The sequence below is a fragment of the Heterodontus francisci genome, chromosome 17, assembly GCF_036365525.1.
Source record: "Heterodontus francisci isolate sHetFra1 chromosome 17, sHetFra1.hap1, whole genome shotgun sequence".
Lineage (NCBI taxonomy): Eukaryota > Metazoa > Chordata > Chondrichthyes > Heterodontiformes > Heterodontidae > Heterodontus > Heterodontus francisci.
Genome location: NC_090387.1, coordinates 25,399,241 through 25,415,660, shown reverse-complemented (window position 1 = coordinate 25,415,660; position 16,420 = coordinate 25,399,241). Strand labels below are relative to the sequence as shown.

Here is a 16,420-nt window from a genome sequence, read left to right as displayed (position 1 = left end):
TTGAACGTGGTAGAACAGACATGAGGGGCTGAATGGCCTACTCCTGTTCTTATGTCCTCTGGAAAAATGGGTGATTTGCTCAGCAAACATTCAGACAGGACTGAATCCTCGAACACATACAAGCCATTACTCAAAGTTGAACTGAAAGTGAAAGCTGAGCTTAAAAGAGCTGATGGTTCCTTTGAGTTTGAACATTCAGTTACAAATTGAAATAAATGCCATAATATATTTTTTATTTGAATAAATGACTCCGTCTCATGAGTAAGAATTTATAACTCAATACATGTCTAGTCTATAACTGTTCAGAGAATGCAATGGGCTCTATTAGTATGGAAATCACTGCCAAACAAATGTGTGACACTGTAGATGGTAGCAGGGCAAAGGAGAGACATTTTTTTTGTAATGCAGTGCTTATTAGTGAAATACAGAATAGTAAATCATGAGTATTATGATGTGCTTGACAATTAAGTTGCTATGCAGAGAAGTGGATCTTGGAAAAAATTGAGAAAAAGCTGTAACATGCTGTTGCTCTGCAAGGAGCACCATAGGATATCCGTAAATGTCCTCTGACTGCAATTGTCAAATAGCCAATCAAGCTAATGCGTTCATAGTTGCCAGCCATATGTTAGGAATTTTGTTCTTGGAAAGGTAATAAGTGAGATGCCAATGGACAGAGAATTGCTCTTCTTTGAAGAGTTGACACTGTAACCTCACCTCACCGTCAACACTTTATTGTCTGAACAATGATTGGGATTGGCAATGGAAGCCGTAGAGAAATCTGAAAACTATTCAAGCTCTGTCCCATCTAAAGGATAGATAACATATAGAGACTGCATCATGGTCAGAAGAAACAGAAAATGAAGAGAAGAAAACCCAAAATGTTTGCTTAATTGTTTACTTTTTAAACTACTAAATAATGGAAATTGAATAAAAGTAATTTGATTTGTTTTTACTTGTGCATTTGAAATGAAGAAAAAGATAATACGCAGACAGTGAGAAAGTAATTAATTCACGGGCAAAAGCCTTGTAAATGTTATTGTTTTTTTATGATGCTAAATTCAATAATTTAATCTAACTTGATTATGATTTGAACTTCCAGCAGTCCCCCAAGAGTTAAAAGATCCTAATTAAAAATTAATGATGAATTAGAACTATTGCACTCTCAATGAAATTATGATCTACCACATCTATTCACAAGAATATTAAGAATGACTAATGAATACCATGATAAATTATGTATCAAAATTCACCAAACAAAGAAAAGTATGTTGAATGAGGATTTGATTTCTCTGGTTGTAACAGGAATTTGATAGGCTTTCTGATGGTTACAATACTCAACTCAGTTCATTTTTATATGTAAAAACAAAAAGGTATGAAAGTTTCTCAGCATGGAAACAAATATCTTTTAAGAAGCAGATGAAAGAGCTTGGAAGAAATTCATTAATAATTACTACATAAATGAGTTTATATACAGCTTTCACCTTAGACACAGTGAAAAGAACTGGAGATGTCTGAAAACACAGAAAAGAAACTGGAATTGATTTAATGAAAAATTATTTTTTATTTGAATTTTGTATTAAAATTTATCACTTAATATTCAAAATAAGTTAAAGTAAGTACACTATGATTACCTATGGAATATGCACATACAATAACGTTCAGACATTCAGATTGCCAGCTATGCTTGTCCAGGAGTCAACTCTTTCATGACTCTATTTAAAACCTTGTTCAAAGAACTAGCAGATTTGGTGAAATCTATTGGTACTCTCCTGTAACAATCAAGTAACTGATGAATGAATGAACACATCTGGAGGTTTACATAGCCACCTTATCATACTCCATGGGTAGATCATAGATTTAGACCATTACTAAGGAAAATGCAATAATATCAGCTGGTGTTAGATACTCCAATCTTTCCATGGTAAGATAGACACTGTAAAATGAATGCATAATGAATTACATAAAGAATGACAAGTTACTTCAGTGATAGTGTCCTGGGCATCAGGAATGCAATAAATATAAAGTATGCATTATCAGCCCTATAATAATTTACTTAATTTTGGTTTAGACAGTGGAAAAACATTCAGACCTAACTGTAGAGTAAAACAAAGAGAAAAGGCTCCATCTTCTGACACAGCATTCATAGAAATGATTAATAGTTTTAATTTTGAAAGAAAAAAATCCAAAAAGGTTGAACTATTAAAAGGCACAGTCAAATTATCTTGTTGTTTACCAATTTTATCGTCAATAAAGTTAACATAGGCATGGTGCGAGGAGTGGCAGATTCTGTATCTGTTATGCCAAAGATTGCTTCAATGTTTGGTTGCATTATGATATTAAGTTTGCATTCTGATATTCAGTTTGCATTGCATTCAGCCGAAGTGTTACTTTGTAATAAAAGTTGCACTTAGTCTAGCTTATCTCAACATAAATGGGATGTCATGGACTGAATCAAATGACTGCAGAGGTGGACTGAAAGTTATTTTTACCCCTTCCCCTTCCAATTTCTTTTCATGATCTGGTATTGTTGTTTTAAACTTTTTTTTTACTTAAATTGTAGAAACAAAATCAAATCCCATCATGCCAGGCTAGATTGGCCTCCACTGATAGTAAGTGGAATGTGTTGTGCAATCCAAGCTACAGCAAATACTTCCAATATCAGTGAATCATTGTAGTATAGCCCTGTGGCAGAATGATTACAAACAATGATTCACACAAATAAATTATCACTTACTACTTACTTCCGTGAATTGACATTAAACTTCTAAACTCAACCAGATCAGTACACGAGAAAAAGACAAACCTCTGCTGACATTTTGATACTGATTTTCTTCCGTTCACAAAAAACATCATAACTTACTCATGGTTTTGCCACGCCTGAGTTAGAAAAGGAATTATTGCATGCCTCAAGCAATCACCTTGTGTATGATCAGAATAATCCTCTTGTGTTTGCTATGAGTTAGTATGGGCTGAAATACTCTTGCTAATGGAATAAAAAATATCGCCCAAACTGTAAATCTGTTAGATTTACATCGCTCATGTAATATTCACTCAAACAATACAATATCATGTCTTAATCAAACTGAAGTGGCATTCACATTAAATCTCTGGTAAAATTGCCAGGACTCTGAGCAACTAAAAACTGCTGAAGTTCCTATGAGGAAAACACAGTTGTGAAGACATGGTTTCCACTGTTATAAATCAGAGCTGCATTTATCTTTTTTAGGCATATACACCAACCGAAGAATTAGCAATCATTTTCCAACAGCTTCAAAAATCTGTCACTCCTCACAAAATGTATCAAAAACACAAAGTATAATGGGACATGGATTTGTACAAATACACCCAATACTCCTTCACTCCTGTATTGAACAACTTATATTCATATAGCACCTTTAATGTAATAAAATGTCCAAAGGTGCTTCACGGAAGGGTTATAAAGCAGAAATTTGACACTGAGCCATATAAGGAGCTATGAGGGCAGATGACCAAAAACTTGGTCAAAGACGTAGGTTGTAAGGAGCGTTTTAAAGGAGGAAAGAAAGGTGGAGAGGTTTAGGGTGGAAATTCCAGAACTTAGGGCCTTGGCAGCTGAATGGTGGACAATTAAAATCAGGGATGCTCAAGAGGCCAGAATTTGGGGAATGCTGATATCCCAGCGGGTTGTGGGCTGGAGGAGAATACATAGATAGGGAGGGGCAAGGCTATGGCAGGATTTGAAAGCAATTTAAAGGAAAAAAGGCGAAATGATGTTAGAATGTTCTCAGGCATGCTCCTCCCCCCCCATAGAAAATATTCTTTGTTGATACTTTAGAGCATTTTCAAGTACATTGAAGTGTACGATGAACATGAGCATTTTTTTAAATCTAAGAAATGAAAGGATATTTGCTCAATTTTATTGAAAATTATCCTCCACTTGCCATTTGCAATTAGTTTTCCTTTTATGTTTTAAAACTGCTTCCTTACAGTAGTTGCAGGTAATCTAATACTGGGAAAAGAAGGACATCAAACGATGGAGCTTGATTTCAGCGTAATGAAGATTCAGGAGCATGGGGAGTGATATGTTTAGGAAAGAAAGTTCACAAAAGAAATAATATAATCGTGTAATAGTAAAACAGAAATCTGAACTGGAATTTGGGTAATTGCCCCTTTTTGTGCTTGGTCCTGAAAGCCCGGTTTCCATGTTAAAGGCGCTATATAAATGCAAATCGCTGTTTTGGCCCAGTTTCCAGCGTTCCTAGGTTACTGCTATGGATTTTTGGCCTTCCCATCTTTATCTATGCACTGTACTTTAATTTCTCTGCTTGATATTATTTAACTATAAATAAAGTCATTAGCCTAGAAATTACAGTGTTCTATATTAGCATGTGAAAACCTAACATGTTGGAACATAGGAAAGCACAGGACTGGAAAAGAATATACAGTCATCGGGCTGAGCACAAAAGCTAATACTTCTCAAATGCTCACTCTCTCAAATATCCATCTGGTTCTCCATGTCATCTGTCTTTTTGCCTCCTTATTTCACATGCTTACCACTCTCTGAGCAAAGCAGTAGAATCTAAACCATCTGGGTATGTTTCCTTCCTCTAACTAGAGCCTATGTTCCCTATTTTTGGAATTACTGGCAATCTCACTCATTCAGCAATGCTTTGCACGCTGTTTTAGTAAAGGCATGATCATGTTTATTTTGAAGGGCAATATCCAGCTATGCTGAAAGAGAAAACAATTTAATAATATATCAAAGTTTTAATTTGAGGGAAGGATTATTTATGCTTAATTTTTCATTGTCAGAAGTGAGAGAAAGCTTTCCCAGATATGGAAGCTTTTGCTGAACATGAGCTTTTCGTAGACGTGAGAGTTGTCGAGAGAAAAGAAGGTTTTGGTAGGAAAGATAAATTCATGTTTTTAGAGGCAGATTTATCATTGGAACGGACATGAGAGTTCCATTTCAATTCAGAGGAAACAGTGAGACCAAGAATGGAGCAGCAAGGGGTTCAGAGTAGAAACCATTAAGAGGCAATGAGATTTAGAAAATTGGTTCTGTACTCACATGAACTCAAAATTCTGTAACCCAGATGATTCTGATTGGGGCATGTGTCTGGCAAGCTAGGACTTCCACCTGCCATGTAGCTGTATTCTTGACCAAGCTGGATTTTCTGGTATCATTAGTGGGCACCTTGACTTCTGCAGGGGAGTCATCCTGAATTGCTGTAGTACATCAAGGTCTGTCACAGGGAAGGATGCAAATGGCCTTTGAGCTGCCTGGAAAAAATCAAATTTTGAAAAAGAAAGCACCCCCCCCACCCCCACAACATCCCCCCCCCCCACCCCCCACCCCCGCACCCTCACCACCATATATATATATATTTTATAATTATATATAAATATATTATATATAAAGGCATCAGGCATTGTAGCCAATGTACTAACAGGGGGGATGGTGTGAAATTGAGCAAAGGGTGTTATTTCCCTTTTGTTAAATATGCTTTGCATGTTCCCACACTTGAACTAGGATGCTTTTTACAGTGCTGGACGGGGTGTGGGAAGAATACATCTCCAAGCACTCTTCAAACTCCAGTTACCTTCAGTCTGCTGGAAAGGTGGCAGTAGGGGGCCAGAACACCTCAGCTGATAGATCTGTATGTATGTATATGTGCACGTAACGGGCTCAATTGATCTTTGGTCCCAGTTCCTCCTGTGATACAATCTCCAATAAATGCACATCTTTGAGGTCATTATTGTCTGATTTTTTTTTGATAAAAATCGCAACATTCCTAAAATATGCATTGATAGAAAGTTGCAGTATGGAAGTAATTGTTTTCAACTCCAAAAGTAGGTTGGACAACCCTGTTCTCAAGTGTACTCATTCTGAATCTTGTGAATGACCAGATAGACTACTGTTCTTATTTTTCTTGTACTCTAAATTTGCATATAGCATTGGCTCAGTTGATAGCATTCTAACCTTGAATCAGAAGTTTGAGGGTCAAATCACAGTCCTGGATATCATAACATAGCCTTTATTGGCATTCAAGTACTCAAGGAGTGCTGCATTGTCAGAGATGCTGGCCTTCACATCAGATGCTAAACTAAAGCCCTGTACACTTTGTTGGAAGATAAGGAATCTCATGAAACTATTTGAAGAACAGCAAGCATTTCTCCTAGATAAGTGACTTAGGTTTCTCCCTCAACCAACACCATGAATAAATATTAAGGGGCAGAAATTTGTCTGGGCCCATTTAATGGGCTCAGACTCAATGCTACACAGGTAGCATGTGCCCCAATCAGTTTATTCGCAAGGAGGCAGGAGGTGCAGGGCAGATGCAGAATGTCATGCTGCTTGCCTTGCCAAATATTTATCAATGATTCGCATGATCTATCGCACTGGAAATGTCGAAACAAATTACTTGTAACAACTCGGAGAGAAAGTTATGTGCAGAGAAGGTCCTTTTCCATCTGGAAAATAAAAAAATATTTCATGGGTACGAAAAAATTATATTGTAATTCTAACCTTTGAGTACTCAATATTCCTTGCAGCTTTCAAACATTCTGCGTCTCATATCAGAAAATTATTTGCTTTAAGGCCTCAATGAATAGTTTTTAAAAATAAAGAGACAGAAATATCATGGAACACTCCTGAGAAAATATTTTTCTGAACACAAAAATTAAATTTGATGTTATAAATTCACTTTTAATGCCCTGGGTTAGCTTTGATAAAATAAAGCTACTTTTTTCTATTTAACATATCTAGTTTGAGTTTAGGACTTGATTTTTCCACTCTGGAGCTAAAGAATAAAGATATAATACTTTATCATGTCCTAAAGACATTTCAAAATGCTTCATAACCATTCACTGTATTATATATAAGCTCATATGGCATCAAATTGTTCACAGCAAGGTTGCACAACGGCAATAGAAATGAACAAATACAGGGGCATGTGGTAGCTTGCTAGTGTCTGTTTTTTGGATGCAATGTTTTTTGGACAGCACTGAGAAATATAACAGTGGGACTGTCTACATCCAATCTGCATGTGTGTTTGGGCCACTGCTAAATTTGTCATGCCCATTTTTTTAAGTGTCAAGCACTGCCTCAAACAGGTGTTACACTCATTGTATATGTTAATTAGGGATCTAATACCTGATGAATGACCCTAATTGACAACTTGTTTACAATGAGCTGGGCAGGTGCTCAAGCGACCCTGTTCAAAATTCTTCAGTGGCCCCTGCAACTACCAATGGAAGGTAAAGTTTTTAAAATTAAGATAAAAGAAAAATGCTTCATGTGGGACAGGACAAGCAGAAGTGCTCCCATATCTCCATAGTCGTCACACCCCTCCATCCGACTGTTGCCACCTCCTCACCTCCACGCCACCCCCCGCCCCCCCTCCCCAACCTCATTGTCCAAACCGCCCTCCGAGAACTCACCTTTGGACCACTGCTGGCAAGGCAAGTGGCATGACATTTTGCATCTGCTATGCAACTCGCCAATAAACTGATTGGGGCACATGCTAACTGCATAGCATTGAGTCTGAGTCCATTAATCGGCCCAGATAAATTTCTCTCTCTCCCTCCCTCCTAACCAACCAGAGAGCAGATTATAATAGACTTGATATTGTGTAATGTGGCAGGATTAATTAATGACCTCAGCGTCAAGGCACCTCTAGGTAGCAATGACCACAATATGATTGAATTTTACATCCAGTTTGAAGAGAGAAGAGTGGGTCTAAGACTAGTATTTTAAAATTAAATAAGGGCAATTATGTGGGCATGAAAGCTGACCTAGCTTAAGTGAACTGGGTTACTGGGCTAGGAGATAGATCAATAGAGAAGCAGTGGCAGACATTTAAGGGGATATTTCAGAATACTCAGAATAGGTATATTCCTACTGTAAAGAAGAATTCTAAGGGGAGGTCCCACCATCCGTGGTTAACTAAAGAAGTTAAGGAAAGCATCAAACTTAAAGAAAAAGCATATAATTGTGCAAAGGTGAGTGGCAGGCCAGATGATTGGTCAGAATATAAAGAATGGCAGAGAATGATTAAAAGGTTAGTTAGGAGAAAGAAATTCGAGTATGAGAGGAAGCTAGCTAGAAATGTAAAAATGGATAGCAAGGATTTATACAGGTATGTAAAAAGGAAGAGATTATGTAAAGTTAGTGTTGGTCCTCCAGAGAGTGAGAATGGGGAGCTAATAGATAATAAGGAAATGGCAGATGAAATGAACAAATATTTTGCTTCTGTCTTCACTATAGAGAATACAAAAAACATAGAAACATAGAAAATAGGAGCAGGAGTAGGCCATTCGGCCCGTTGAGCCTGCTCCGCCATTCATTATGATTATGGGTGATCATCCAACTCAGTAACCTGTTCCTGCTTTCCCCTCATATCTTTTGATCCCTTTCACCTCAAGAGATATATCTAACTCCTTCTTGAAAACGTACAATGTTTTGGCCTCAACTGCTTTCTGTGGTAGCGCGTTCCACAGGCTCACCACTCTCTGGGCGAAGAAATTTCTCCTTATCTCAGTCCTGAATGGTTTACCCTGTATCCTTAGACTATGACGCCTGGTTCTGGACTCCCCCACCATCGGGAACATCCTTCCTGCATCTACCCTGTCAAGTCCGGTTAGAACTTTATAGGTTTCTATGAGATCCCCCCTCACTCTTCTGAACTCCAGCGAATATAATCCTAACCAACTCAATCTCTCCTCATATGTCAGTCCCGCCATCCCAGGAATCAGTCTGGTAAACCTTCGCTGCACTCCCTCTATAGCAAGAACATCATTCCTCAGATAAGGAGTCCAAAACTGGACACAATATTCCAGGTGTGGCCTCACCAGGGCCCTGTATAATTGCAGCAAGACATCCCTGCTCCCGTACTTGAATCCTCTCGCTATGAAGGGCAACATACCATTTGCCTTTTTTACCGCCTGTTTGACTACATGCTTAACTTCAGCGACTGGTGTACGAGATGGGCGGCACAGTGGCGCAGTGGTTAGCACCGCAGCCTTACAGCTCCAGCGACCCGGGTTCAATTCTGGGTACTGCCCGTGTGGAGTTTGCAAGTTCTCCCTGTGTCTGCGTGGGTTTTCTCCGGGTGCTCCGGTTTCCTCCCACAAGCCAAAAGACTTGCAGGTTGGTAGGTAAATTGGCCATTATAAATTGCCCCTAGTATAGGTAGGTGGTAGGGAAATATAGGGACAGGTGGGGATGTGGTAGGAATATGGGATTAGTGTAGGATTAGTATAAATGGGTGGTTGATGGTCGGCACAGGCTTGGTGGGCCGAAGGGCCTGTTTCAGTGCTGTATCTCTAAACTAAACTAAACTAAACTAAACACCCAGGTCTTGCTGCATATTCCCATCTCTCAGTGTATAGCCGTTCAGATAATAATATGCCTTCCTGTCAGTGGGCAGCGCAATGGTTAGCACTGCAGCCTCACAGCTCCAGCGACCCGGGTTCGGTTCTGGGTACTGCCTGTGCAGAGTTTGCAAGTTCTCTCTGTGACTGCGTGGGTTTCTATAGGGTGCTCCGGTTTTGTCCCACAGCCAAAGACTTGCAGGTTGATAGGTAAATTGTCCATTGCAAATTGCCCCTAGTGTAGATAGGCAGTAGGAGAATTGAGGGAAGGTGTGGATGTGGTAGGGAATATGGGATTAATGTAGGATTAGTATAAAAGGGTGGTTGTTGGTTGACACAGACTCGGTGGGCCAAAGGACCTGTTTCAGTGCTGTATCTCTCTATGACTCTATACCATTTGCCCTTTTTACCGTCTGTTGTACCTTCAGCGACTGGTGTACAAGAACACCCAGGTCTTGTTGCATATTTCCCTCTCTCAGTTTATAGTCTTTCAGATAATAATCTGCCTTCCTGTTTTTGCTACCAAAGTGGATAACCTCACATTTATCCACATTACACTGCATCTGCCATGCATTTACCCACTCACTCAACTTGTCCAAATCACCCTGAAGCCTCTCTGCATCCTCCTCACAACTCCCACTCCCACCCAGTTTTGTGTCATCTGCAAATTTGGAGATATTACATTTAGTTCCCTCATCTAAATCATTAATATATATTGTGAATAGCTGCGGTCCTAGCACTGTTCCCACCCTTCAGAAAAAGGCTCATTTATTCCTACTCTTTGTTTCCTGTCCGCCAACCAATTTTCTATCCATCGCAATACACAGCCTCCAATCCCATGCGCTTTCATTTTACACGCTATCCTCTTATGTGGGACTTTGTCGAAAGCCTTCTGAAAGTCCAAATAAACCGCATCCACTGGCTCCCCCTCATCAACTCTACCAGTTACATCCTCAAAGAATTCTAGTAGATTTGTCAAGCATAATTTCCTTTTTGTAAATCCATGCTGACTCTGTCCGATTCTACCACTGTTCTCTAAGTGTTCTGCTATAAAATCTTTGATAATGGACTGTCGAATTTTCCCCACTACTGACGTCAGGCTGACTGGTCTATAATTCCCTGTTTTCTCTCTACCTCCCTCTTTAAATAGTAGGGTTACATTAGCTACCCTCCAATCTGTAGGAACTGTTCCAGAGTATAGAATCTTGAAAGATGACCACCAATGCATCCACTATTTCTAGGGCCACTTCCTTAAGTACTCTGGGATGTAGATTATCAGGCCCTGGGGATTTATTGGCCTTCAATCCCATCAATTTCCCCAACACCATTTCTCTACTTCTACTGATTTCCTTCAGTTCCTCTCTCCAACTAAGCCCTGTGTTCCCCAACATTTCTGGTATGTTATTTGTGTCCTCCTTTGTGAAGACAGAACCAAAGTATGCATTTAGTTGGTCAGCCATTTCTTTATTCCCCATAATAAATTCCCCTGTTTCTGACTGTAAGGGACCTACATTTGTCTTCACCAATCTTTTTCTCTTCACATACCTATAGAAACTTTTACAGTCAGTTTTTATGTTCCCCACAAGCTTACTCTCATACTCTATTTTCCCCTTCTTCATCAATCCCTTGGTCTTCCTTTGCCAAATTCTAAACTGCTCCCAATCCTTAGCTTTGTTGTTTTTTGTGGCGACTTTGTATGCCTCTTCCTTGGATCTAATGCTATCTCTAAGTTCCCATGTAAGCCATGTTTTGGCTACCTTTCCCGTTTTACTTTTGTGCTAGACAGGAATAAACAATTGTTGCAGTTCATCCATACGCTCTTTAAATGTTTGCCATTGCCTATCCACCGTCATCCCTTGAAGTAACGTTTCCCAATCCATCATAGCCAACTCGTGCCTCATACCTTCGTAGTTTCCTTTATTAAGATTCAGGACCCTGGTCTCAGAATCAACTACGTCACTCTCCATCTTGAAGAAGAATTCCATCATATTATGGTCGCTCATCCCAAAGGGGTCTCGCACAACTAGGATTGCCAATTATTCCTCTCTCATTACACAATACCCAGTCTAGGATGGCCTGTTCTCTGGTTGGTTCCTCAACATATTGGTCCAGAAAACCACCCCGTCTCCACTCCATGAATTCCTCCTCTACGGTATTGTCACTAATTTGATTTGCCCAATCTATATGCAGATTAAAATCACCCATAATTACAGATGTTCCTTTATCATATGCATCTCTAATCACCTGTTTACTGCCATTCCCAACATCACCATTACAGTTTGGGGTTCTGTATACAACTCCCACTAACGTTTTTTGCCCCTTAGTGTTTCGCAGCTCTATCCATACAGATTCCACATCATCAGAGCTAATATCCTTCCTCACTATTGTGTTAATTTCCTCTTTAACCAGCGATGCAACTCCATCACCTTTTACTTTTTGTCTGTCCTTTTAAATACTGAATACCCCTGGATGTTCATTTCCCATCCCTGGTCACCCTGTAGCAATGTCTCCGTAATCCCGACTATATCATACCCGTTTACATCTATTTGCACGATTAATTCATCCACTTTATTGCGAATGCTCCACACGTTAAGGCACAAAGCCTTAAGGCTTGTCTTTTTAACATTACCTGTCCCTTTCCCACTATTTTTCACTGTGGCCCTGTTTGATTCTGGCCCTTGATTTCTCTGCCTATCACTTTTCTTATTCCCCTTACTGTCTTTTGTTCTTGTCCTTGATTCTCCCCTCCTCTGACTCCTTGTAAAGCTTCCCATCCCCCTGCCATTTTAGTTTAAACCTTCCCCAACCACTCTAGCAAATACACCCCATAGGAGTATTCCAGTAAGAGCTATAAATCAGGAGGTGGAAGGAAGAGAGGAACTTGCTGAAATTACAATCACCAGGAAAGTAGTACTGAGCAAACTGATGGAGCTGTTGGCTGACAAGACCCTGGGTCCTGATAGGCTTCATCCTAGGGTCTTAGAAGAGGTAGCTAATGAGATAGCAGATGTGTTGGTGTTAATTTTTCAAAATTCGCTAGATTCTGGAAAGGTTGCATCAGACTGTAAAGTAGCAAATACAAACCCTCTATTCAAGAAGGAGGGAAGCAGAAAACAGGTAATTATAGGTCAGTTAGCTTGACGTCTGTCGTGGGGAAGGTGTTTAAATCAACCATTAAGGAGGCTATAGCTGGGCACTTAAAAGACTCAAGGTAATGGGGAATAGTCAGCATGGTTTTGTGAAAGGGAAATCATGTTTAACCAATTTTTTGGAGTTCTTTGAAGGAGTAACATGGGCTGCTGTAGATAAAGGGGAGTCTGCTGACGCACTGTACTTGGATTTCCAAAAGACATTTGACAGTGTGTCACATAAAAGTTATTGTGCAAAGTAGGAGCTCATGGTGTAGTGGGTAACATATTAGCGTGGATAGAAGATTGGTTGGCTGGCAGAAAACATAGAGTATGCATAAATGGGTCCTTTTCTGATTGGCAGGATGTGACAAGTGGAGTCCTGCAGGGGTCTGTGTTGGGGCCTCAAACTTTTACAATTTATATCAATGACTTAGATGAGGGGAGCGATGGCATGGGAGCTAAATTTGCAGATGACACAAATATAGGTAGGAAAGTACGTTGTGAAAAGGACATAAGGAGGTTGCAGATCGATATAGATAGGTTGAGTGAGTGGGCAAAATCTGGCAGATGGAGTATAATGTGGGAAAATGTGAAGTTGTTGATGTTGGCAGGAAGAACAAAAAAGCAGAATATTACTTAAACGGAGAATGACTGCAGAATTCCGAGGTGCAGAGGGATCTCGGTGTTCTGGTGCATGAGTCACAAAAAGTTAGTATGCAGGTACAGCAAGTAATAAAGCAGGCTAATGGAATGCTATCCTTTATTATGAGAGGAATTGTAAATAAAAGTAAGGATGTTATGCTTCAGTTATACAGGGCGTTGGTGAGACCACATCTGGAATGCTGTGTGCAGTTTTAGTCTCCTTATTTAAGGAAGGATGTGAATGCTTTGGAGGCGGTTCAGAAGAGGTTTACTAGATTGATACCTGGAATAAGTGGGTTGTTTTATGAGGAAAGGTTGGACAGACTGGGCTTGTTTTTACTGAAGTTCAGAAGAGTTCGGGGAGACTTGATTGAAGTATATAAGATCCTGAACAGTCTTGACAAGGTAGATGTGGAAAGGATATTTCCTCTTGTGGGTGAGTCCAGAACAAGCAGGCACTGTTTTCAAATTAGGGGTCACTCTTTTAGGACAGAGACAAGAAACTTTTTCTCTCAGAGGGTTGTGCGACTTTGGAATTCTCTGCCTCAGAAGGTGGTGGAGGCGGGGTCATTGAATATTTTTAAGGCAGAGTTTGATAGATTCTTGTTAGGCAAAGGAATCAAAGGTTATCAGGGGGTAGATGGGAGTGTGGAATTCGAGGCAGCAACAGATCAGCGGGAACAGCCATTCCCCAACTTCAGGCAGATTTGGTGTTTTCCGGTGGGCTATTAACAAAAAAAACAAATCTACCTGAAGTTGGGAATGATTGTTCCTGCGGTCAGCAACAGCCAGCTGGAAATTGAGTTCCAATTTTTTTTCTAAAAGCCGGTCTGCAAGAAGAAGATAAAGGGAAATTCCTCATCTCCAGTCAAGGAACTCTGGCGAGGATGAGAAGCGGCTTGGTACAATTTATATCCACGGGCCAAATGGAAACTTTTGGCAGGTCGGTTCCTGGCCCACGGGCCATATGTTGGACAACCCTGCTTTAGAGTCTGGAAACTATTGTTAGCAGTATTAGTAGATGTAGGCTTAATGTGTTCATGGGACATTCCTGTTTACTCTTTTAACAGAGCTATTGATATGGTTTGTTACAATATGAATAGATAAATATCTTGTGAATGTGTCAAGTGTTCATCCACTCACATAACCAAAAGTAATACCTAGGGTTATCTCTGTCTGAAAGCAATTTGAATAATAACAACTTTCAAAAGGGAATTGGATATATAATTGAAAAGAACAAAATGTGCCGTGGGGAAAGAGCAGGGGGAGCGGTTAACTCTTTCAAAGAACTGTCAAAAAGTACAATGGGCCAAATGGTCTCCTTCTCTCCTGTAATTCTATATTATCTTCTGTTCGATTCAATAGTCCTCCATTGCCAAGAGGATAGTGAACTTATTTGCAATCTGAAAGTAGATCTCCATATTATTTCCACACACTATTTCAGCATATTTTTGCAGTGAATTGCAAATAGGTCAGTTGGGATCTAAATGTGAATTGATTTTCAGTGAACTAAGAAACATTTAGATTGTTACCTATTTCTGGTGGAATTCCTCTGAGACTAACTTGTTAACCCAGCCCTGGGCTTGTTGAAAGGAAATTGCAGATGTGAAAGATTTTTGGCTCATGCTTTTGTCACTGTAATAATTCAACTCACTTATTCATCTCTACCTCAAATAGCTGCAAGTTGAAATTACTGACCCCAATGGGAAACTCCTCGAAGGACCAGCCACCCTGTATATCACTATTATCGATCAGAATGATAACAAGCCCCTCTTCAGGGAAGGACCGTATGTGGGCCATGTTTTGGAAGCATCCCCTACTGGTGAGTTAAATTTATATTTAGAAACTATTTTCCACAAGGAATGTATAAGATGTCTCGAATCATTAAGGAATGCTGTACTCATTGTGAGCCTTTGCAGAATGTATTAGTTAAAATTCATCTCAACATGTTCTGTTTCCTGATTCTTAGGAAGGGTTCTAATTAGAACTGTAAAATTAGTTAATGTTGTTTGGCTCCAATGTTATGATATTAAGAATACTGGCATATTCAATGAATTGTAATTCTTTTTAATACCAAGCTGTATTATTTTCTGCCATATCACTTTTTGTCACTGACACTGCTGTTGAGAGCAAACTGGTAAACTGCTCCAGGCCTCTGCCAGTGTTCAGGTGTCTGTTAAAGCTACACAGCTCTGTAGTACAGAGCACTAGCAAGCTTTCTGCTGCTTGACCAGCTAAGGCCCCCATAAACCATTCAGACACTGCCTTGCAAACCTACCTGGAAATTATTGGGAAGAATTCTGGATGAACAGTGATAGATCCATCTCTCTAGATTTCATTAGTGAACCAGAGTTGTTGACCATTCATCAACATTACCTTAGCATACTGCTGAGCTCCTTGGATCAGGTATTGGATTGCTGAATCTGTCAACAAAGATTATTTTGGTTCCAAATTTCCATTGTCAGCCATATTGTCTTGGAGGCACCTCGACTTCAAGGAGACCCTTGTTACCATCCCTTCTCCCTCCAAGGAAAATAGTAGCTGATTGCCAGGCAATTGATGAATGCAGCTTTAAGCCTTTGCAATGTGAACAATAGGTGTCAGTAACACAAATGAGTGTAAGATATGAGAGTACATTGTCACAATCCTCCTTAGCACAGCATTAACACTTTGAACTCCCATTCAATGGGATGTGGGCATCACTGGCAAGGCCAGCATTTCTTGCCCGTTCTCAATTGCACTTGAGAAGGTGCTGGTGAGCTGCTGCCTTGAAGCGCTGCAGTCCATGTGGTGTAAATACACCCACAGTGCTGTTAGCGTGGGAATTCCAGGATTTTGACCCAGTGACAGTGAAGGAACTGCATGGTCTGTGACTTGGAGGTGAACTAACAGGTGGTGGTGGTGATTCCGGATGTCGGCTGCCCTTTTCCTTCTAGGTGGTAGAGGTTGCGGGTTTGGAAGGTACTGTCAAAGGAGTCTTGGCGAGTTGATGCAGTGCACCTTGTAGTTGGTACACACTGCAGCCTCTTGGAACAAGACCTCCTTCCCAGTGGAGCAGGTGGATACACATTGCCGGTAGCCGATATAAGGGGTGGGATTTCAAATGGTCAGTGAGGGTGGAAATGGGGCGAGTGGCCTCTTAAACCCACCCCTTGGGTAGGTGTACCAGTTTTGAATGGTGCCAATGGGAGCCGCGAGAGGCAACCCGCACGCTCTGTAATTCGCCAGTTAAGCATATCAACAAGCTTGTTGGCAGCTTGTTTAAGGGCCCAGACTGGAATTTGGTTCAAAGG

At 40.2% G+C, this 16,420-nt stretch overlaps 1 protein-coding gene across 1 annotated transcript in view; it reads left to right on the top strand.

The window, feature by feature from the left end:
- The window catches only part of cdh13 (cadherin 13, H-cadherin (heart)), a 1,084,899-nt gene that overhangs the window by 534,899 nt on the left and 533,580 nt on the right, over positions 1–16,420 (top strand). The window contains exon 6 of the mRNA XM_068049165.1: positions 14,805–14,949. Coding sequence (XP_067905266.1) covers positions 14,805–14,949 — 145 coding nt within the window. The remainder of the gene's footprint in view (positions 1–14,804; positions 14,950–16,420) is intronic.